Below are 23879 nucleotides of genomic sequence, written 5' to 3'. Positions count from 1 at the left end.
GAAGTGTGACCATCTGTCAGAGACATCTGCTGACAGCATGAGTCACACTTCTTGAATCCGGACGGTTTTGGATCTTTGGACATTCTTGGAAGAAAACCAAGGACAAGTTTTCACACAAAAAGTTAAGGTAACCGATAAAAAATATTAATACCCTACAGTTACCACAACCCACACAAGTACTACTACCAAAAGAAAAAAACAAACTTATCACTAACACTACAGGTTATAGAGAAAAAGTTTTTTTTTTTTTTTTTTTAAAAGAGATAGAAAAGAAAGGTTAACCTCTAACTCAAACGGAAAGAACCTTTCTGAAAAAGGGAGAGAAGGGAGGGAGGGGAAACTCTCTAATTTAAACAAGTTTCTTAGGAAGGGAAGGCTATTTAGAGGAAAAACTAACTACAATGAATAAAGTCTAACTAACGACTAATTCTACACTACTACATATCCAAAACGAACCAAACTAAAATGAAAAACAAGCGAAAAGCCACCAGCTGGCAATCCACGAAAAATTTATTGAAATAACAAACAATGCTAAAAAATCACGATATAGAAACTGTAAGCGCTTTCGTTTAATTAGTATTAAACTTCATCAGACAACCTCCATATTACATCACTTCCTTTTATAACTTCCTATACATTTGAAAAAGCCCGCCAAATAACCATTCTAAAACTTGCGCATGCCTAGTTAATAGAAATGTGGAAATAGTATGAAAAATATAATGAAAAATATTCAATCAAATTATGTTTGTCATGTGGAATAGATACTTAAATAAATAAATAATTCATATATTATACATCTATATAAAACATGTATAAAATCGGAATAAATTATTAATTTTTAATTTTTAAAAAATCCTAATAAATAATTATTAAACATATATAAATTATAAATAAATGATTATAAATATTTATAAATGTATACCTTACTAATATTATACATTTCCTAATATTATAAATAATATAAAAATAAAAAAATTAATCTTTAATTTTCTTCCTATCTAATGCTTTTAGTTTTAAAATTGGCGTTATTGAACTACGTTCATTTATTCCTGGCCATGAATCAGCCTGCAATTTAATTTGCCATTGTAATTCTTTCTTCTCTAGGAAAAGTCCCCATGGGCATTTATCATCTATTTCAACATGATCAATAGCCATAAAATAAAATTGATGATTTATATACTCATTAATGTGTTTCTCAAGAGCATTATTTAATTTATTTTTCTTTATAGAATATTCATGTTCATAAATTCTTTGCGATAACATTCTCTCTGTTTTTCCTATATAAAATATAGGACAGGAATTACACATGGCTAGATAAACTATTGCTTTAGATTTACAATTATATTTACTTTTTAAAAAATATTTTTTGTTTCTTAGAAAAAAAATATTCGCTTCTTTAATTTTATAACGCCAGTTACAAGCTCCACATTTATTCATCCGTATATTTAAACTTTTGTTAGTTGTTGTGTTAAATCCACTTCTTAATATATCTTTAAAACATCTTCCTTTTCTATACACTATTTTAGGTAGATCAGGTAAATATTTTTTGCACTGTGGATCATCCATAAGGACTGTCCAACTATCATAAAATATTTCTCTTAGTAAATAATATTCTTGAGAATAAGTGATTATTAAAGCTTTAGTAAAATCTTTCTTGGTATTGTTTATTAAGCTGTTAATATTATGATCTTCCTTTATACTCAATATATTATTTCGATCAATCGTCTCCAATATAATTTGTTTTCTCAAAATAGGTTTAAAATGCCCACATTTTCTCTTATTTGTTACTTCTAATATTAGTGAATCAACTGTTTCTGGATAACATTTATTAATAAACATAGTTTTTAAAAATTCACATTCTATTAGAAATTCATCAAACTTAGTTATCATACGAGCAGCTCTAACCAATTGTCCTTTCACTACAGATTTTTTCTGATGTTCGGGATGAGAACTATTATAGTGAGGAAAACTGTTCGAATATGATTTTTTTCTATGAATATTTGCAATATATGTTGCATTTTGTAAACCTTCGTAAGCTGTACATCTAAATAATTAATACTTTTTTCATCAATTTTCCAAGTAAATTTAAAAAAAATCTGTAGTTTGATTTATGTAAATTAAAAATTTATCTAAAAATTCCAAAGTACCATTCCACATAAGACAACCATCATCTTGGAACCGATGATAAGATTTAATATATTTAAAATATTGACTATTAAAAATATATTTTTTCTCCCAGAAAGCCATTACAAGATTTGCATATGTGCCTCCACAAGGGGAGCCCATTGCTATACCTTTTTTCTGCAAATAATATTTTTTATCAAAAGTCAAAAAATTATTATTTAAGACAATTTCAAGAAGTTCTATTATCAAATTAATTAATTCTTGGTTTAAACCTCGTTGAAATAACAATTCATTGATCCATTCTAGTCCTACTGATTGGGGAATAACAGTGTAAAGATCACATACATCTATAGTGACCAAAATATCTTTCTCATCAGATTGAACCTCATTCATGTGCTGTAAAAATGTCCATGAATCTTTGCATATATGTTCTTCATTCTTAATAATCTTTTTTAATTCATAATCAACATATTTAGCACAAGCTGATGTAATAGAATTCCGACCATCAACTAGTGGTCTCATCGGTGGATCGCTCATATTCTTATGAATTTTTGGGTTTCCAAAGAATATAGGAATTCTGGGAGAAATAATATTAAGATAGTTAAGCAAATTAATATCTATCCGTTTCTCTAAAAATAAATCATATAATTGAGAATTTATTTTTCTATAAGCTGTATTTAATTCATTAATAGATATCTGTTCATATGTATCGGTTTCCAAGATTGAATTTAACTTATATTTATAAATATCATTATTCATTATAACAGCTCCTCCTCCTTTGTCTGGCTTCATGACTCTAACTTCTTGTTTTTTTAGATCCATTAAAATGTTTTGTTCTTCAAGAGATAAATTAGATTCACTAGTAGCTACTTTCCTATAGTTGTCTAAACATTTCAATTGATATTCACACATTTTCTCATACAATAAAAGTTTCGGATGCAAGGGTGGATTAAATGTGCTACTAATATTAAATTTACTAGATTCATTATAAATTTTATCATGATATAGCAAGGAAAAGTTGATTTTTCGTAAAAATAGTTTTAAATCAATCGTAACTATAGTAAAATCAAAGGTCTTTGATTAGATTTAAAACTAAAAGCATTAGATAGGAAGAAAATTAAAGATTATTTTTTTATTTTTATATTATTTATAATATTAGGAAATTTATAATATTAGTAAGGTATGCATTTATAAATATTTATAATCATTTATTTATAATTTATATATGTTTAATAATTATTTATTAGGATTTTTTAAAAATTAAAAATTAATAATTTATTCCGATTTTATACATGTTTTATATAGATGTATAATATATGAATTATTTATTTATTTAATTACGTATCTATTCCACATGACAAACATAATTTGATTGAATATTTTTCATTATATTTTTCATTATATTTTTCATTCTATTTCCACATTTCTATTAACTAGGCATGCGCAAGTTTTAGAATGGTTATTTGGCGGGCTTTTTCAAATGTATAGGAAGTTATAAAAGGAAGTGATGTAATATGGAGGTTGTCTGATGAAGTTTAATGCTAATTAAACGAAAGCGGTTACAGTTTCTATATTGTGATTTTTTAGCGTTGTTTGTTATTTCAATAAATTTTTCGTGGATTTCCAGCTGGTGGCTTTTCGCTTGTTTTTCATTTTAATTCTACACTACAATACAATACTTTTTACAGGAAAAATACAGTAAATAACAGTAATAATAAAGAAGCTTATACGACCTGAGCCAGTAGAACAACCTCGCAGCAGAAGCGGCAAACGAGATCTGGGTATCTAGCGACAGGCATCATGGGATATACGGGGGCCTTGAGCCAGTAAGCAGCTCTCGAGCATTTGAAGATGGCCGAGTTGGAGCCGAGGATCGGCTCCGAACCCAACCAGCAAGAAAAGAAGGTGAGATAGACAGCTTAACATAGTATGTTGCAGCAACCCCCTATCAATAAGCTTTCTCCTTCTCTCTATGAGACCCCTAGAGGAAAAAGAGTGGCAAATACTGCAAGAGTCTTGGAGGTGTTTAGCCCCCAGACAGTAAACACATTGGACATGCCCGTCAGTGACGGGCATTTTCTGCCCACAATCTGGACATTTCTTAAACACCGATTTGGGATGAGACTTTTCCCTCTCATCCGATATGTTCAAAGTTTGAAACAGGCACACCACAAAATTAACCTGTATAGGTTAAATACAGGGCTAACTAGGCCCACACTAAAAAATACTAATAAGAAGAAGAAATTTGTTAAATCTAAATAGGGCTAACAAAAGGCCCAACACTCTAAGAAACTAAGCCAACACAGGGCACTATCTACTACAATCTAACCTGCTTATAACTATAGAATTTTAACGAGAAACACACACACACACTAAATAGAGAATAATATATCAAAAAGAGGGAAAAAAGAAATTTTTAAACTTGCGATTTTGTAAAAATATGGTCCGAGGTGACTGGATCACCGAGATCTTGCTTGCCGCGGCAAACTAAATCTGAGGTAATTCCAGCAGTACATTTTGGGATAAGGGGCTTGGTCTCGAGCTACTGGCAAACCTTGAACTTTGCTATCGGCCGTGTCGGAGCCGAGGATCAGCTCCGAACCCATCAGTGAGAATAAACGGTGAGATTTAACAACTTCACATGCATAGTTATGTAAGTACATAACTTGAACATATGATGATATCATTTTCATTCGTTCCTCAATAAATGGAACAGAGTCTCCAGCTACAGTAACCTTGGGTGGCCCTCATGGAAGGATGTTCCAGAGTACCACAGAGCTAAATGCAGCTCTATTACTGAACATGATGTCTAATTTTAATGAGCCACAAAGATATGAGACTTAGGCCACATGGCTGCTGCACAAATATCAATGGATGCTCTGGACCAAAAAGCAGATGATGTAACCACTGGCTTAGATGAACGAGCTTTTGGTGGTCTTGGCAAGGTCAAACCCTTTAAGAAGTACACATGACAAATACAGTCAGTCATCCATTTAGCTATTGTAGTTTTTGAGACAGGCCTACCCAACTTGTTTTTGGCAAAGGAAATAAATAATTGATCAGTCTTCCTAATAACCTTCATTTTATGAAGATAGAAACAAAGTTGTCTATGTACATCTAAAGAAAAGAGCATGCATTCTCCTTTACTCTCAAATTCAGGGAAGAAAACTGGCAAACTGATGATTTGATTGGTGTTTGTTTCTGATGCAATATTGATTTGTATGCAAGGCAACTCTGTCCTTATTGAAGGTCAAGTAAGGTGGTTTTGAAAAGAGTGCTTGGAACTTAGAGTTTCGCCTTGTTGAAGTTATGGCTAGGAGAAAAACTGTTTTCCAAGGAAGAAACTTGAGGTCCACTTTTGCAGAGGGTTCAAAGGGTGACTGCGTCAGACTCTGTAAAACTTCAGTAAGATTCCAAGGAGGTATAGGGTCCTTAATAGGTGGCCTAAGTAAAAAGGTACCCTTAAAAATGCCTTACACAGCTTAGATGATGCCAAAAGGAAAGCATGATCTTGGACATGAAAATTCAAAATGGCAGCCAGTTGAATTTTAACAGTAGAGAAATTGGCCCCACTTTGAAAAAGAAATGTTAGAAATTGTAAAACTTCAGGGACTGGAGCAGAGAAAGGATCAAATCTCTTTGCTGACCCCATTTACTTTTATAAATCTTTCTTGTATAGAGTTTCTGAGATGAAAACAAAATTCTTTGAACAGGAGAGGAAGGCCCGGAATGCCCAGCCATTATTGGAACTGCAGAAACAACGGGGTCAGTTTGAGGCCTGGTATATCTGGATGAGTCAGACCAGACGGGTGTGACAGGGGATCTCAACTAGGTTCTAGTGTTGATGGAAGGCATATTAGACGAGACCATAGTAAGCAAAGCAAAATCTGTTGAGGCCAGAAAGTGGCAATGATGATTACTTTGCTCTTTAACCTGAAAACTTTCTGAAGAAACTTGGGAATTAGGGGTAGGGGAGGATAAGCATAAGAAAGACCAGATGGCCAAATGTGGACTATTGCATCTCTTGGTGACTGCCCCTGAAGGGGTATTAGGGCAAATAATCTGCTGCATTTGTTGTTGGGGAGAGGCAAATAGGTCGCATCATGGTTGACCCTACTGGTGGAAGATCATGTTTGACACTGACTGACAGAGACCACTCATGAGGCACTAGAATAGTTCTGCTGAGCCTGTCTAACTAGTATATTTGATTTCCCCTGAATACAGGTCACTATAAGAAAGCAGTTGGATGAGATTACCCATTACCAAACTCTCACTGCTTCTTGGCAAAGAGGGTAAGATATGCCCCCCCCCTGTTTGTTGATGTACCAAACTACTGATAGACATACTGTCTGTTTAAATAGCAATTGTTCCCAGAGGGAGAGAGTTCTGGAAGGCTTGCAATGCTAACAGGACTGTTCTCATCTCCAGAACATCTATATGCAATTCAGTCTCTACTGGGGTCAACGTACCTTGAACAGTCCATCCCATGTAATGCCCCCCCAAACTGGAAGGCGTCTGTGGTCAACATGGTGATGGGTGGAGGAAGGATAAAGGGGTAACCTTGTTAAATCTCACTGGACTGTGCCCACCATACTAACAAGTCCTTGCATACCCTGGACAGTTTTATCAGAAATTGTAAGGGTTGGTGTAGAATGGACCATTGCACTTGTAAAGTCCACTGAAGCATTCTCATGTGAAAATGAGCTGTTGGCATTAATGTGATTGCAGCAGCCATCAATCCCAGAGCTCTTAAAATCAGTTTGGCTGGAGGGAAATGATGAGACAGAACCTGACTGACATGGAACCTTAAATGAAGAATTCTGCTCTGTGGTAAGAATGCTTGAAGATTCACTGCATCGAGGAGAACCCCTATAAACCCCAAGACTTGTACTGGTTGAAATTTGGATTTTGCAAAACTTATGGTGATACCTAGAGAGTGAGGTAGATAGTCTCTGGCTGTTATCAAGAGATGCTTGGTTGATGTGGTGAGAAGCCAGTTGTCTAAATAAGGAAATCCCTGAATCCATGCAGTCTTTGATGAGCTGCAACCACTGCCGTACATTTGCCGAACACTCTGAGGGCTGTTGTGAGACGAAAAGGCAGGGCTCTGCACCGATAATGATTGTCTCCCAGCCAGAAGTGAAGGAATTTTTGGGATCATCTGTTCATTTTTATGTAATAGTATGCATCCTTCAGATCTATACAGCACATCCAGTTGCCTTTCTGGAGCAACGGTAGAATGAACTGACCTGTGACCATCTGGAATTTGGAGTTCTTTATGAATTTGTTTAGATAACTGAGATCCAGGATGGGTCTTAGGTCCTCTGTTTTCTTTGGCATTAGAAATAACCTTGAGTAAAAACTGGATCCTCTCTGGTTTGGTAGAACTTCTTGGATGACTCTTTTGTCTAGCAGCTTTTGGATTTCCAAAGCTGCTTCCTCCTATTGATTGGGTGGAACATTAGGGAGACTTTTTCTTATCCTTGGTGGATTTTGTAAAAAGGGAATGAAATATCCTTTGGATATGATTCTTTGTACCCATGTGTCTTTTGTGATAGCTGCCCAGGCTTCTGGGTGCAAAGACAAGAGTCTCCCGACTGGATCCAGAGAAGAACAGTCAGGCAACCTTTCAGGAATACTGGAAGGGTCTGTCTGAGAAAGAATCTTGAGATGCTTGATTTTGTAGACACCCCTATTATTATAATTATTTCCCAACTCAATTCAAGTGGTACCTCCAAACACGTATTAAAAGATAATAAAGAACAGTATCCAAGTACTGAGCTGTATGGGACCTCACTAATAACTTCCCTTTCATCAAAGCAGACATTTATCATTGCTTTTTCATCTGTTATGGAGCCCACAGTTAACACAAGCATCTCGACAACCACTTCAAGGAAGACCACTATATGGTGTAAATACTACATCAAACAAGTTATGCCAATTTAAAATACTCAAAGAACTCTGGCACACTTATTCAGCATTACCTTTCTCATCTGAAAGATTGTAGATACTGAAGAAATTTTTCTTTCAGAACTGATTCCATCATTATCCCCGCTATGAAGATCGGGCTTAACCGGCAATACTATATGCTCACCCCCCCCCCAAGACCAGGAGAATTACATAGTCTTCTCATGATTTTTAAACAAATCTGGCACCAGTTTTACTCTTGGTTTGTTTAAACTCTGGAGAGAAACTTGTACAAACTACCATATCTACTTCTTGTTCAAATTTCTTTCACAACCATTCCCTCAATTGTCTCAACTCTTCTCTCAACATTGCTTATATTTGGAATTTATCTTCTCTTCACCTCTTTTAAGAAAAGTGAACAAAAAATGTTATCCAGTAATGCTACCTCTTCCGCATAATTCCCGCTTTGTCAAGTTTCTGATATCCCTCTATCTCTCATCCAAATACTTTTTCTTCTTCTTACTATCCTCAGTACGCGTTTTATTCACACCCTTAACTAGGGCCTGCAAACTCTTCCAAGGCTTGCCAACTGCTCGCATCACTTCTCCTGCTTTCTGCTTTGTCAGATACAGTTATCAAAGTTACTCATGGTAAATTTCACTATTTCCTTGACTGTCATGTTCCGGCTGTGCCAAGATGAGTTACAGTTTTCCTAAGTTTCCACCAAATACTTTTGGCTACTCTAGACACTGACCAGAAGTGATGTTATTATAAAAATCAGTTCTGTAACAAATGAGTAAGGAAAAATGATTATGAATACTTGAGTTATAGAAACTACAAAAATGGGATAACAGTTGGGAGCTAGAAATCCTGCATGCGCCAGGAAAACATGATTTGTCACCATATTTTATGCTGAAAATCAAAAAGAATTGATTTGTAATATTCTTTCTGAGTATGGCCAAAGCATTCTTTTATTTATTTCTATGCATTTCTTATATATTTATAAACAGATTTCATTGGTCTTTTCACATTTATTGTAATTTATTACGGAAAAGTATATCATGTATAATCCACTTTCATTTACTTAATTTTGCACAAATTTTACTTTATGTTGTATATAATGAACTTTTGCTAATAGCCCAGGTCGTGGTTAAAAAGGGTCAAAAGACTAGCCCAGTTATTGAATAGCAAACGAAAAATAATAAACTACATCTTTAAAGTGTAATGCTTTTACTGACCACTAGAAAGTAGTAAATCCACACTTTTGTTAGACAGCCTCCTTGCAGAGTTGTTTTCCCGTTTACAAGTCAAAGAGGTGTAGCCATACAAGTAAATCACAGTGTACAAATTACATTTCTTAAAGGGTAACATTCTGACCAATTAAAAGACACTACATGCCAACCATACTCAAAAATGAAACACAAAGGGTACAAGAGGATCAGCAAATAGATGTGGGTCTCCAAAGCAACATTATGTTAGCTAATTATGGCAGTTTAATTAAAGAGTTCATGTACTGCAATTTTAGTACATACTCTGCATTTTACTTATTTATTTAGACTAAGCCAAAACTCATTTTTAGTGGTTGCCTGTGGAGAAAAGATCCAAGAAACACAATTAAAACAGTTCAAAAGAAGTTGTATAATATACAAGGACATAAAATTCCCATTAAAGTAGACATATAAAGTTTCATTTAATTAATTACTTTATACATGCTACACAAGAGGCAAGTTATACTGCAAGGGAAGTAGAAATACTGGAAACTGCTATACAAGTCAGAATTCTTTTTGACTACAGCAATGTTAGCAGCTTCTAGTGATACGAAGTGTGATGGGCTTCACAAACTATATACCAGCTAAGCAGTTTCAACACAAACAGTGGATATCAGTACATACATGAATCTGAAAGCTGAACTGATAAGAAATGCTGATTGAATTAGTTATTACAGAAATATTCAGTGTGCTAGTCTATCCCACTAGCTAAGCAAACACAGAAATCCAGGAGGCAAACTTAACAGGAACATTTTTGTCTAGGGGTCTAAAATACTTAATCGTTTCCTTTGTGTCATTCAGGACAGCATACCAGCAACACTGTCAAACAGAGCATCTCCCTGTATCTTCTGGTGTAACAAACTACTGGGACCTAGAAGCTGCTGTCAGCATGACTTAGATATGCAAAAGTACTGTGCAAGTGGTACCTGTTTCCTTGGCCTCAGGTTCTCCCGCCATTCCTTCAGTTTATGGTTGTGTTCATCATCCAGCATCTTGAGTTTTTGGGTCTCATGTTCTATCAAAAGATGGCACTTCTCATTCTGCAAAGATAAAAACGAGATTACTGTGGCATGGCTAACTGACACTCTGATTATAATGCAGAACTTCTGATTATAACTACTGTATCCTATTTAGTCTTCAATGTATGACAGCTGTGTAACAAATGTGAACTCTCTATGAACTGTTCTTGAATGTGCTGCTACTACGGATTCTTAGGTTGTGGCTGAAATGACTCTTGAGCCTGTTAAGATATTAAGTAAATGAATAAATAAACAAACCCAACTTTATTTATAAACAAGGAACATTTGATGGCAGTTGTTTTCTCAGAGGAGAGAGACAGGCAACATTCACTGGTTGAAGACAGGGCAAGGCTGGACCAAGAAGCTGAGCCTGGACATCACACCTACTGAGGACAAGTGTGTTTAAAGTGATTGCCATGTGTAACAGTAGATCTTTGTGGAGAGGTTGCTGTTACAGTAAATAATTATATTTGCATTTACCCAGTAGTGCTCATATACTTATGAATGCCTATGCTTCTCTCTGCCAGCATTCGATGGAAACTGACCAGTGCTGAGGTACATGTATACACAACCAGCATTGTTCTTAACCATCTTCTGTTCTTCAAGCCCTTTCTGGCACTCAGTGCAGGTATCGCTGCAATAATCCACTGTCTTTCACATAAAAATTATTACTATAATAAAAAAGTAACTATGCAATAACTTAAAAGAAACAACCATGTACAACTTCATCATGGAAATGGACAGATGGAAGACGCAGTGTTCAATGATCCTCCGTAAAATATATTGTTATGAAGTAGCTTGTACAAAACTTTACAATCTTCTTCTGTGAGAGTAAGTAGAATAATAAATGATGTCATCTAGGTAGACTTGTAAAAAGTATTTGGTAATTATGTAATTTATGGGAGGTAGCCAACTACAGAAATGCCTGTGGTACAGATATGCAAAAACTTGCCCTACCACTGGACTGTGCTTCCATTTCATAATGTCTTCTGACTGTAAGGAGAGCAGTCTATATTACAGCTTCTAAAATAACTTGTGTACAAATATTTCTATAATATGATGCTGATGTAGCTGACATGCTGGAAAGGGCACTTATTGTGCCTTGCAAAGGCTCATTGTACTTGCTCTAGCAAAAGGCAATACTGCCTGCCAACCATTGAGACAGTCGCTAAATGAATGGAAGGTCTTTCTTCTCCATCTTGAATGAAATAAAAAGCTGATCATTTTTCTGAACTCAACAGTGCCTCAAGTACAATACTGAAGTTGTCTCTGCACATCCAATGAATGTAGATTTTTTTCTCTGTTGGTAGTTTGGGTAAAAAAACTAACAACTGTATGGATCAACATTTGCTGTTAATGCAACTTTCACCATGAAAGGTGAATTCTCTTCAGTAATATTTTTTTCTTTATAGAATACCAAGAAAGGTGTGGTTTGCACTTGATAGCAAATAAGACTGAAGTCCTTCTAACAGATGTAACAGCAAGTAGAAAAAGGAATGCTAGGTGTTTTAACTCTACTATCTGCTAGTTCATTGTGCAAAAAAGTCAGCTTATCCAACAAAATTTAAATTCCATATATGAAAGACAGGTCTCTTTCGTGGCTTTAATTGAAGAACTGTAAGGGAGGCTTTAGGAAGTGTCAAGTCTGTGGAAAAGTTAATAGACAAGCAGATAAAGCTGAGACATGAATTTTTATTGATAAATTATTCAAACAGTACAATTAATCAAGTCCATATACACAAAAGGACCAGTTTTTTTGAAACCTGAACCCCTCCTCGAAAGAACGTTACAAATAAATCTTTCAGATAATAAGAACATCAGCAATGTTTGCAAACTTTAATGAAATGGTCACTGGACACAAATTTTGTGGCATAGTTCAGGAAACAAATCTCTTCTTTTGAATGTATGGTTTTATTAGGTCTCTTAGCCTCTATTAAAATATTACAAATATGAGCAGGAAAGGAATAACTGTTAAGCAACAAAATTTATATCCTCTAGGATGACTGATTTCAATGTTTTAAGACTAGGAAAGTGGTATCTTGCCATGTTATCGGGTTAGTAAAGACTATTATATTATAGCAGTAATGGTCATGGTGAAAGTGTGATCAAAAACTCAACATCAGAGAAATTCATGGTTACCTTGGTCAAGGAGCTATTAAAATTAAATCTGCCTTATCTCATTTTCCTTTGAGCAATATTTCCTGACTCAGAGGAAAAACAGGGAAGGCATACATGAAGGTTTGAATCCATACAAAAGAAAAGGAATCTGTCTTCCTAGGTGTCTCAAGAAAAATAAGGAAAGAAGAGATTTTGATCAGATTTCTGTGATGTGTTGCAAACAGGTCATCTTGGTCACAACCCCACATTTGTGCAATGTCCTGAAATAAGTGGATGCATTCAAGTGCCAAAGTTATTTTACATCTGTAAGTAATGCTGTAAACCTGGAATACAGCTGCTGAAAAAGTAGGTTGAATTATAATTCCCCCTCCAAGATTTGAAATGATGGTTTGCACAGTTGAGAGGATCTGGTTCTGACTTGTCTATTTATGAATCATATTGTCATGGTGCTGATAATCATCATTTGAAGACATCCTGGCTGCAAAGTTTCAAAAAAGGCTGATGAGGTCCTGCAGACTGCATTCCTCTCTAGGCTGATATGAAGTGACTTTCCCTGTTGAGCCCAGCTAATCTACACTGACAGTTCACTGAAATGTGCTCGCCAACCAAAAAATGAGGAGTCTGTTATTAAATACTGACTTCTGGATGGAGAAAGTAATGTCATTCCAATTGATGAGTCTGCCACATTTGTCAACCACATAAATTAATTCTTAGTGTATTGAGGCATATGAACCAAATGATTATGAACTACAGGAATATGACTTTGAAGGAACATGGGCGAAATTCTTGGTTAGGCTTATAAGGGCCTCCGGGCCAATAGCCTAGTATCATCCTATGAACCTATTACTTTCAGTGGAGCTGCAGAATGAGAAGTCACAAGGTCTTTCTCATACGAATTATTGTGTAAGACACTATGGGCATACCAGAATACAAGTACCGTAAAGCTCTCATAAACCATCTTCCTTTGATGGCTTGTTGCCAACAAGAATTCTCTTAGGATAGTTTGCATCTCTACTTGTTTGCCCTGCAAAGATAACATGTCTGTAAACACCTGACGTTACGACTGGGTCCAGAAAAGTTGGTTACACAACATTTTTTTTTATTTTTATTCCCATATACCAAGGAGCACAACTATTCTACCTGCTTTGGCAACAATTCCCTTGTTCCATTCTGATGGGACGAGGACATTAATGTTTTACTTTCTGAATTGCACAAATACTTGAGGTAAACTGCTGGCAAATACTTTATAGGTAAAAAATTCAAACAATAATGGATCATAAGTTAAAAGCTATTAGTTGACTCACAATTGTATGAACTATACACAATAAAAACTATTAAGAAATATATTTATAAACATAGTGTAGCAACAATTATAACGACTCACAAATAAAATCAACTAATATACAATAATCTAATAAAGTGAACTTCAATGCCACTAATAATTTGTATATATTTTTATATATTTTTGTATATATCTTTTAAACAAATCACTAATAACCTAGATGGCCTGAGTGATGATGGTAACTTATACATCAAAATTAACCACTCAAATAATAATGGGTACAACACATAATATAACATAATAAATTTTAACCTTTCTGCACTAATCCATAACAGGTACTAGCTGTTAATAATATGTAAAAACAGTACATGACAGAGCCTACTTCCTAAGTTGTTTTCCTTTCAAAATACGTCTAATAGGAACTCTATCATTCAACCCAGGCTCTCAATCGGCTCTTAGTCTGATAATCCATTTTGCTTCATTTTGTTCGGTCTTATTCCTAATATCCCCCCCTCCTAATGGTGGTATAATTAATTTGGACAACTAAAAATTTAAATTTATGGTCTGAATATGGTTCAAGGACATGTTTGGAAAGTGCATTTTTGTCAGACTTTATCCTAATGTTATATAAATGTTCCCTAATTCTGTTTTTTAGTCTTCTGCCGGTCTTGCCCACATAAAAGGCTGGGCAGGCCCCACAGGTGGCCAAATAGACAACATGCTGGGAATCACAATTAGCCTGAGGATAAAAATAAAAACATCGTAACGTAATAGGATGTACAAACCTAGCTGAACTATCTATAAATTCACAATAACTACATCTTTGACATGGTCTCGTTATATTGCCTGAAGTCTTAAGCTGAGGTCTGTGCTCCAACCTATTAGAGCTACATAACATCCTGTGTAAATGAAGCCTGTTTTTATATATGAATTTTGGAGAACCACCTACAACCTCACAAATATTTGGATCCACTTTTAGTATATCCCAGTGCTTTAATAAGGATGTGATGTCATTAAACTATAGAGTATATAAGTATTTAATTGAGATTTGATTGTGTTTGGCCTGAGGAAGCCTATGAGGTGAAAGCGCTTGCCGTTCTTATATTATTAAACAATTTTATATATCCTTCTCCGTTTGGATTATCTTTTGGTGAAGTGAATACTGACCTATACCACGGACTGTGTTTTTATATTTCCACGTTGGTGATTTGTTCTATTACCACTGAGGAAGATAAGCCTGAATTTAACTGATATTGAGCATATTGCACTGCCAGACCGGTCTCCTGTACATTTTCGTTCAATGCCAAGAAATGCAATATAGCACCTTTTGGGAAGTCAGTCACACCAGATAACTTGGCCATCAATAAAGCATCCCTAAAAGTTAATTCACTAGTCAGGAATCAGGGAAAGTGCAGTTGTGTAAAATAAACTTAACATAACAGTAGATGTTCAAATGATCACTGATGTAGTAGCCTTAGCTATATGGGGTACATACTGCCAAGGATATAACAGCTGATCAGCTTCCAAAGCTTTAGGGCACCTTCCACACATCTAAATGTTCTGGCAGCTCGAGTGGAGCTGAGTAAAACACAAGTTTGGGCATGAAGCCCTTCAGAGGTTTCCAGCAAACAGTGAGACGTAGGCTGAGGCCTGAAAGGACAAGGCTAGGAACAAAAATGTCCACACCCTGGCATAAAAAACACACCAAAAAACAAGGGGAGAGGGAGGACCTTAGCAATATGGGTAGATGTTATAGCACTGGGATCTCAAACAATGTTGGGATACCAGCTTACAGAAATCTTCCCTGAGCAGCATGTGTGAACAGTCTTTTATGTGAATGCCAGTGACATAAAATAATGCAAAGCTGCATGGAAATACAATGCCTGGCTAAAAGAACAGCAGCCACGATAATATAGTGCTTATGAATAATTTTTCTCTTTATCAAGGCATAATTATTAATATAAGCAAATATTTATGTTGAAAATAATTCCTCTAATAATCAAATGTCAAACAACAGATGCAAGTTAGCTATACGACTTTGCAGTGTTTTTTTTTTAGAACTGTTAGCTCAACTACTTTTTAGGAAAAAAATAGAATGGAAATGTCACAGCAGCCTGAAACAAGGGTCACACACTGACAGACACTGATGCATTGAACAGCAGGGAATGGCTCTTCTATTAGAAGTTATAAAAAACATGTATTAATCAGTACTTTTCTATTTCTATCAAAACATTCCTAAACTATATGTGTAAAGAATGCAAATAATGTAAAATACAGATTTGTAAAACATACATATATGCCATAAACAAAGAATCAGGAAATGTATATTATTCTATTTCATACATTATCTATAGAATGAATGACAGGAGCAGTTGTGTCTTGCATATACAAGCAGCAGACTTTATATGAAGTTTTTATTAAGGTTTTGTATTAAGGTTTTGTATTACTTTGTAAGTTGCAAATTTTCATGAATTTTGAATTATTCAACAGTAGCAATAATGTAAACTGCAGCTGTAACAATAATAAATAGTCTTTCTCATTAGAAATGTTATAATAAGACAATTAAGCAGTAAGAACATATGATGACAAAGCAAGCTGAAGCAAGAAATTATTACTTTGTACTTGTTACAATTTAAAAGGAAAACCTGTTGTACAGCAATTCTACAAAAATAGTCTGCTGTAACAACACTCTTAAAATAACTTGTAAAACAACTTTTAAAATTGCTGCATGACTAACTTATGACACATTACATGACCAACTTAGGACACAATGTATATCTAAAGAGGCAGGACTGCATTTGTCAAGAACTGTATACAAGTCCTGTACTCACTGGTGTATTTTGTCAGTAAACCAAGTCAGATACATGAAACTGACCCTGAAATGCCTTGCTTTGCTGATCATTTATTTTTCTTGTTGTTCTAACTGCCTGTATATTTTCCTCATAGGTGCAGTGCTTGTAGATACCTTTACAGTAGATTACCTTATCTAACTACACTTGGAAGGAGAATAGTCAAGCATCCCCTGGAGAACTGTCCCAGCAGACACTTGATCTGGACTTAGAGAAGGAATCAGGCTTATAGTGTTTTGTAAAAGTATGTTCAGACGACCAATTAGCACCTTCTAGAATACTTCTACAATCTAATCCTTTCCAAAAAGACATAGATGAAGCCAAGGCCCTGGCAGAGTGAGCCTTGCCTGGAATAGTTTTGCTTTCCATGTTAAGAACTTCAAGCCAGCCAGGTTAGCTGGTTCAAATGGAGTAAGTGTTGGCTTCTCTAACACAAAATTAAGACCACAAAGAGGGACCACCAATTTTCTTGGAGGCCTCTTATGCAAAACCCCTTTTAAGAACCTTTTGATATGAGACTGCACTGAAAGAGGAGACTCTATGGGCAGACATGCTGAAATGGCCAATAAATGAACTTTGCTAGAGAAATAAGAAAGGCTGTAGGATAGTAATGCCCACAAATATTGCAGAACCAAACAACAACTAGCCCTGAATGAGTGCTGGTTATGTTGCTGGCATCAACTAAAAAACTTTTTCCATTTGCTAATATATGATTTTCTAGTAACAGACTTTCTTATCTCCCTTAGTACCTGCTGCACATCCTCAGTAAACAGGTACCTTGAATTAATTAAAATCCTGTCATCCAGGTAGTCATTTGAAGTTGATGAATGTCAGGAGTGTATCAAACACCCCTGGTCTTGTGTGAGTAGATCCAGTTTGTGGGGAAGCTTGTGGTAATTGCCCCCTAGCCACTTCCAAAAGAAGGGAGAACTATGGTTGCATGGGCTAGAAGGGAGTCAACACAATGATCTTGGGGGATTCCTTCTGAATCTTTACTCCTAGGTATAAAATAACTTTCCTGAAGACGAAAGTAATAAATCTACAAAATTTAAGAAAATGAAAACTTCCTCCCAAAGGAAACATTTCTGCTCAGCAAAGGAAAGCACAAGCTGGCAGTCAATCCTCAAAAGCCTCAGAGCAGAGTACTCTTCAGCAACATTAACGGTCTGAAGGGCTTTGTGCCCAAACTTGTCTTTTAGTCAGCTCAACATGAGCTGCTGTGACAGCTTGGGCATTTGGAATGTGCTCTGAAGCTTTGGAAACTGACCGGCTGTTATTTCCTTGTTAGGATGTAACCCATATAGCTAAGGCTACTGCAGCACTAATCAATATGAAGAACATCCCTATTTAAGTGTAACTTGGACAATAGATGGGTAATCGGAAATTCACCTGTTGACTGGCACTCATGTCTTTGATGGACAGAAGCAGTCAGTAAATCACCCTTATATAAACCAAAGTTGTGGGTCAAGTTTGGCTTGTACAGCTAGGCATAAAAGGGCCCTAGTGGTTATTAGGAGAGTATAAACCTATAAGCTGGTACACAGGAAAGCTAGGGGATTGCACAACTCCCAGGCTCATGAAGAAAACAACTGTCCAAAATATGACAACCCTATACATCCATTCACCATCCTAGGCTATGGGGTACTGAGAGCCTACATGGCTGTAATAATGTCGCCACATAAAAATAAAGACTGGCTAGTGAAAATACACAACTTAAGGTATACTTTAATTCGCAGTGATCCTGAGGAGGTCAAGGTAATGAGGTAAATAAGGAGTCTGAATTTAGAAGGTTGACAGTGAGAATAATGGGTAGCAAAGAAACTACCACAACACTGCAAAAAATGATGAATCAGCTGTAAGTCTTGCAGTAACTGTGATGATGGGGTGTCCATGTTTCTGAGCATATTCTACTGCATAACCGTATTGTTTCTGAAACCCAGTCACATGGGCTTATCTCCAGCAATGCAGAAAGGAGATTGAAACTTGTCTGCTAGCGGTATTAGGAAAAAGAGCATAGTCTTATGAGATAGCTTTGCCTGCATCTTCCTTTTGCCTTTTATCTGAATTGCAATTTATTTGCTTTCTTTATTATTTCATTTTATTACAAAACTGCTGAGAAGGAATTCCTTTCCTTACAACATAGTTTATCTGCTGTACAAGTTTATAACCTCTTAAATAAAGACTAAATCAACAATAACAGTTTTTGTTGGGAGAATAAACTAAATGTCTACTGTCAGTGGAGGATAAAAATAATCCTTCTCTGACAGAGTCATACTAATGACTCTGTACTTAAAACTACACAGAAATTAAAACTACACAACATGCCTCCATTGTGGAAATATAGAATTACTTCTCCTTTATAAAATAGGATAAAGGCCTATCTCTATACTCTTTTTATAGATCCATTTCATTAATTAATGTTGATTACCAACACGTTATGCTAATTCACACCAAGAGATTAAAAATATGCTGCTAAGTTAATAGAGAAAGACCAAACTGACTTTATATTAAATAAGCAAACACTGGATAACAGAGTCATAGGTAAGTACTACGCTAGCTGCCTTTGCAGCCAACTTTAAGCCTAGCCAATTTCCCTTTTTGTGCTCAAAATAACCTAACCCATTTGATTATAGATTGGCCTTACCCATCCCATGGTCAGTAATAATATATTGTCACTAATGAGAAAAACTGGGATCATACCATAGATAATTTGAGGGAACCCATGCATGGGAGAACACATTTATGAGCTGCACCTGTCCATTAGTAGTATGGGGTAAATTTTCTGTTTCCCATCTGTGGAGCTAAAGTGTGCTTGAAAATGGAAAGAGATGATAATGGTTTATGTGGGCAGGCAGTCTATTCCATAGCAGCAGTATCATGTGCAAAATATACCCATCCCTCCAAACTGTTCTGTTGATATTGCAGAAGAGGTTTAGATCAGACAGAGTATTTCTAATGCTACTTCAATTTCTGACGTGCAGTAAATCCATCAGTAATGGGTCAGAGGATGCCATGTGGCCTTCACCTCGTCCACCCAATTTAGGGGTTGGATGAGAGAGGAGATCCTGGTATGTATCCATCAGGGAAAACTCACCCATACATTCGAACCTCAAACTGACCACATGGTTTCTCCATTTCCAATGATGGCAAGACAGCCCAGGTTTTCCTCTCAGCTCAAACGCATCTTCATATTCTTTCAGAAGGATTCTACTAGGAAGGTGTATAAGAGTAAATGAAAATATTCACCCTTTCGGATGTCCAGAGACTGTTAGACCTCTTTTGGGTCCTCATTCCAGCTATCCTACATTTCCTTGCTTCCATTTTTATCAGTGGTGATAGTTATTCCACTACAGAGATCCAATTTGCAGCTATCTTGAATTTTCACGTAGGACATAATTCCTCTTTGTCAACATCTATTTATATTATGCAAAGCCTTTAACAAAGGTACCTTTTTACTCTGCCCACCCCCCATTAAAGACCCTACTCCACCATGGGATTTAACAATAATTCTTCAAGCCCTGACTTGACCCGCCCCTTTTGAACCAGCTGCCAAGGCGGACTTAAAATTTTCTCTTAGAAAAATATTTTTTTCTGGTAGTGATCACATCAGCCAGATGAGCATCAGAACTCCAGGCTCTTTTCTCCATATCTAATTTTTTACAGGGAGTCTCTCCATATTATTTCCTCTTTTGTACCTAAGGTGGCCTCAGAAACAGCTATGAATCAGTCCTTTGACCTTCCTGTGTTCTTTCCAAATTTTCCCAGCAAAGGAGAATACATGCTGCACCTTCTGAATGTGACCTTGATTCTATCTCCACAAAATGAAAGATTTCACAAAATCAGACCAGCTATTTCTTTCTTTCCTTTTCCAAACCCAAACCGAGTAAATCTGTTTCAAAGGTGACTTTAGTGAAATGGCTCACTGATGGAATTTCTTTTGTCTGTAAGGAAAATAGATAGACTTTTCCTAAACCCTGAAGGCTAAGACCACTAGACCTGTAGTCACATCATATGCCTTCTGGTCTAGTGCTTCCATAGATGACATTTGTGTAGCTGCCACTTGGTTTAACACTCATAACTTCATGGCTCACTACAAATTGGTCATTCTTTCTAGTAAAAGAGCAGCGTTTGGCTCCACTGCACTCCAGAATATTCTTCCTTCAGAACTACCCTAGGGTTTCTCCAGCTTTGGACTCTGCCCCATCACCTGAGGAATGGATGAAAAAGACATCAGATACAAAAGTTATGTACTCCCTACAGCTATGCATCTGTGTTGCCTGTTTTCATCCTTCCTCAAACTTCCAGCCTCCAACCCCCTTCCTACTAAAATTTTATTTCCTGATCTCCTAGTTCAATCTGAGGTGTGTTATACTACCTGACAGTTAGCTCCAGTCCTTTCCTCCTTCCTTTTCTTCTTTCATGCGGTCTGACTGGGATGTTATTGTTAGTTTTACTGTATTACTGTACCCTTTTAGGTGCCAACGACAGTGGTGTAGGCTGAATGGAGGGCAGACTCGATTTGAGATAGTTCGAGCTATATGGGAGGATTATGGGTAAGGGAAAGAACTCGAGCTATGGAGCAAAGTCTTTAGAAGTGGCCGAGGTTGGACCCGAGACCCATCGATTGAGGAATGGATGAAAAAGACAACATCAGATTCAATGTTTTCTATAACAGTTGTGGTCTGATAAATTCATACTAAATGTTTGTGGTGTTTAATGCTCCAATTCTAAGAAGTAGACCAAAGTCTCAATTCCCACTTCACTGGAGTTTATTAATAACAGCGAGAAAAATTACTAAATTGTAAGAATGAAATTGCAACTTAATTTATAGAATACATTGATAGTGCCTCTGCTGTGTCTCAAAGAAATGTCTACTAAGATGAATACAAAATAACCACATAATATAATTATTGGCTGAAACGGAATTAATTAATAAAGAAATATTAATCTATGTTCTAAGATCAATTTATGTCAGTTTAATGAATTTTAATATAGTAAGAATTAATATAGATAATTGCGCAGTTATTTGCTTTATGTTAATGATTATGTTCTTGTACATAAAATTTCAATTAAGATGTTAAACAAAACTGCATGGCAGCTCTTGGTGAAGAATCTGCAGAATTATATTATGGCTATTTCTATGTACAGAGCTCTTGTTTGTCCACTGTTGCAAAAAACAAACTGGGGATAGTTGACATTTTCATGGAATTACTCCAAAATACAACTGAGCTAAATAAGTGCTTTAACACTTAAATTCTTGATGTGAATCACTTTCCCATATTCACCTAGTAAGCTACAATCCTTATCAAACAGTACAAATACAAAAGGCCATAGCTCTGTGGTAAAGACTTAGACAGCTAAAGATATGACTGGAACACAGACATCCTGGGTTCAGTTAGCATCTGATGCTCTGGAGGCTCTAATCAGAAGAGAGACAGGAGGTATGAGGGGAACTCTTCACCTGTCTATGGAGGGTTGAGAACACATTTCTGGGGTGCAGGTTCTCTTCTAGATCTCTGTTGGGGAACAAAAATCAAATACAGGTTCTTGTTTTTGAGAGGGGGAGTGAGGCAATGTCATTTGCTGGACACACACGCATCCACTGCAAGCTAACCCCTTGGAAATTAGTTGGCACGAGCAGAAAGCAAAATAGTGTTACATATAAAAAAGAATGACAGAAACAACATGATAATGAAGGAAAGATAGAACTTGGAATACTTAGAAAACTACACCTCAGTCCAGCCTCCAACACTGTAAACAACTCCAAAACATATGGTGAAACTTGACCAAAAAAACATAGCATACAAACTTCCAATACACTACACAATCCAACCTCAAACTTTTTAAGTCTTCTATCAACAAACCTATACAGCTTGGTCACACAAACCAACTAACCCCTTCCACTAACTGCACTAATGACAGCACTGTCAGCCAATTCAATGCATACTTTATTAACACAGTAACTTCCCTTTTAAATGAACTCCACAATCAGTAATAACCCACCAGAATAAGCAAATAATCCCAACACATTTAATATTAAATCTGTCCCCACATTTGCCTCCAGAAAATACCTGCTCTATGTACAACCAATGACACTTGCCTCAAGAGTCTTCCTGGAGAGTTTAAAGTTGCAGCAGACGCCATATCTTGCCCAATCTACAGAGTAATAAACCACTCCATCACATATAATTTGGACAGGGTTGTGAGCACTGCGGAGCAAACTGGACAGGTGCAATTTTCCTGGTAGAGAATGGGGAACAGGAAAACTCCATCCTCCTATTCAGCAGTATGGGAGGGGCTTGAAGGGAACTCCCCCTGTAGAAATAATGGAGCAATCTTTACAGGCAGCCCATTGTATTCAGCTGGAGTGTGCATCTGGATTCTAGGACTGCAGAAATACACAAACTATCTTTGATAGCTGCTTCACTGATGGCCCCTCCCTCTTGATCCAGTGGAAAAGCAAAGTGTAGTTAAAATATTCAGATTACAAAAGTTCACTTTCTACTACCTTCTAGCTATATCAGCACATAAATAAGCTGCAGCTCTCTACAAGAAAGCACATTGGGGGTTGTCATAATGGTTAAGGTGTTTACCTTACAAACACAACATACAGGGATTAATTCTCACCTTTGGTCACTGTCCGAACATTGACTAGGCATGCAATAGTCTGTAGACCAATTGCCTAGTGTTTACCTATGAACCATACTTTCATGATATTTGAATCTAAGCCCCAACTAAAATATCTAACTTAATTTAATTCCAACATCTAGTATAGAACTAGACACAGTGCAGCTGTACAGTCATTATGCTCTGACTTGCATGCAACTATGAACAAATTAATCCAGCATAATGTTAAAGTGACCAAGTAAAGGCTTAATAGGTCAGTTAAGAAACATCATACAGTAAGTTCCTCATTAATAAAACACCAGAAATAAGTAAATAATACAGAAATCTGGAAAAAATAAGGGGAAATCAAAAGGCTAAAGGGAGGGATATCACTGTACAGACAGGGATACAAATCATCTAGTGCTATGCAAACACCTCACTAACAGCACTACACTGTATCATTATCCCTGTCTTAACAACTTTGTGTTATTATTATTACTTTTACTGTTTATTTGGTAACTATGCACGCCCACTTCTGAATGAAGAAAACCCCACAGAAGTTGTACTGTCCAGACCCAGCCTATAATGAAAGAAGAGCAGGAACCCACCTTACAAGAGGAAGGAAAATGAAGTCAGGGAAAGCAGCAGGCTCAAATATGTTCAAGATATTTGATGCAATATATGTGAAACTATTCTGAGGGAATTC

General features: G+C 36.2%; 1 protein-coding gene across 1 annotated transcript in view; it reads right to left on the bottom strand.

Annotated features, from left to right (window-relative positions):
* Positions 1 to 23879, bottom strand: part of STK10 (serine/threonine kinase 10) — a 2623461-nt gene that overhangs the window by 61908 nt on the left and 2537674 nt on the right. The window contains exon 18 of the mRNA XM_044069104.1: positions 10226 to 10339. Coding sequence (XP_043925039.1) covers positions 10226 to 10339 — 114 coding nt within the window. The remainder of the gene's footprint in view (positions 1 to 10225; positions 10340 to 23879) is intronic.

Source organism: Protopterus annectens, chromosome 4.part0 (assembly GCF_019279795.1).
Source record: "Protopterus annectens isolate FY-2018-M chromosome 4.part0, PAN1.0, whole genome shotgun sequence".
NCBI classification, from domain to species: Eukaryota; Metazoa; Chordata; order Ceratodontiformes; family Protopteridae; genus Protopterus; species Protopterus annectens.
This window is presented reverse-complemented; position numbering and strand designations above follow the sequence as displayed.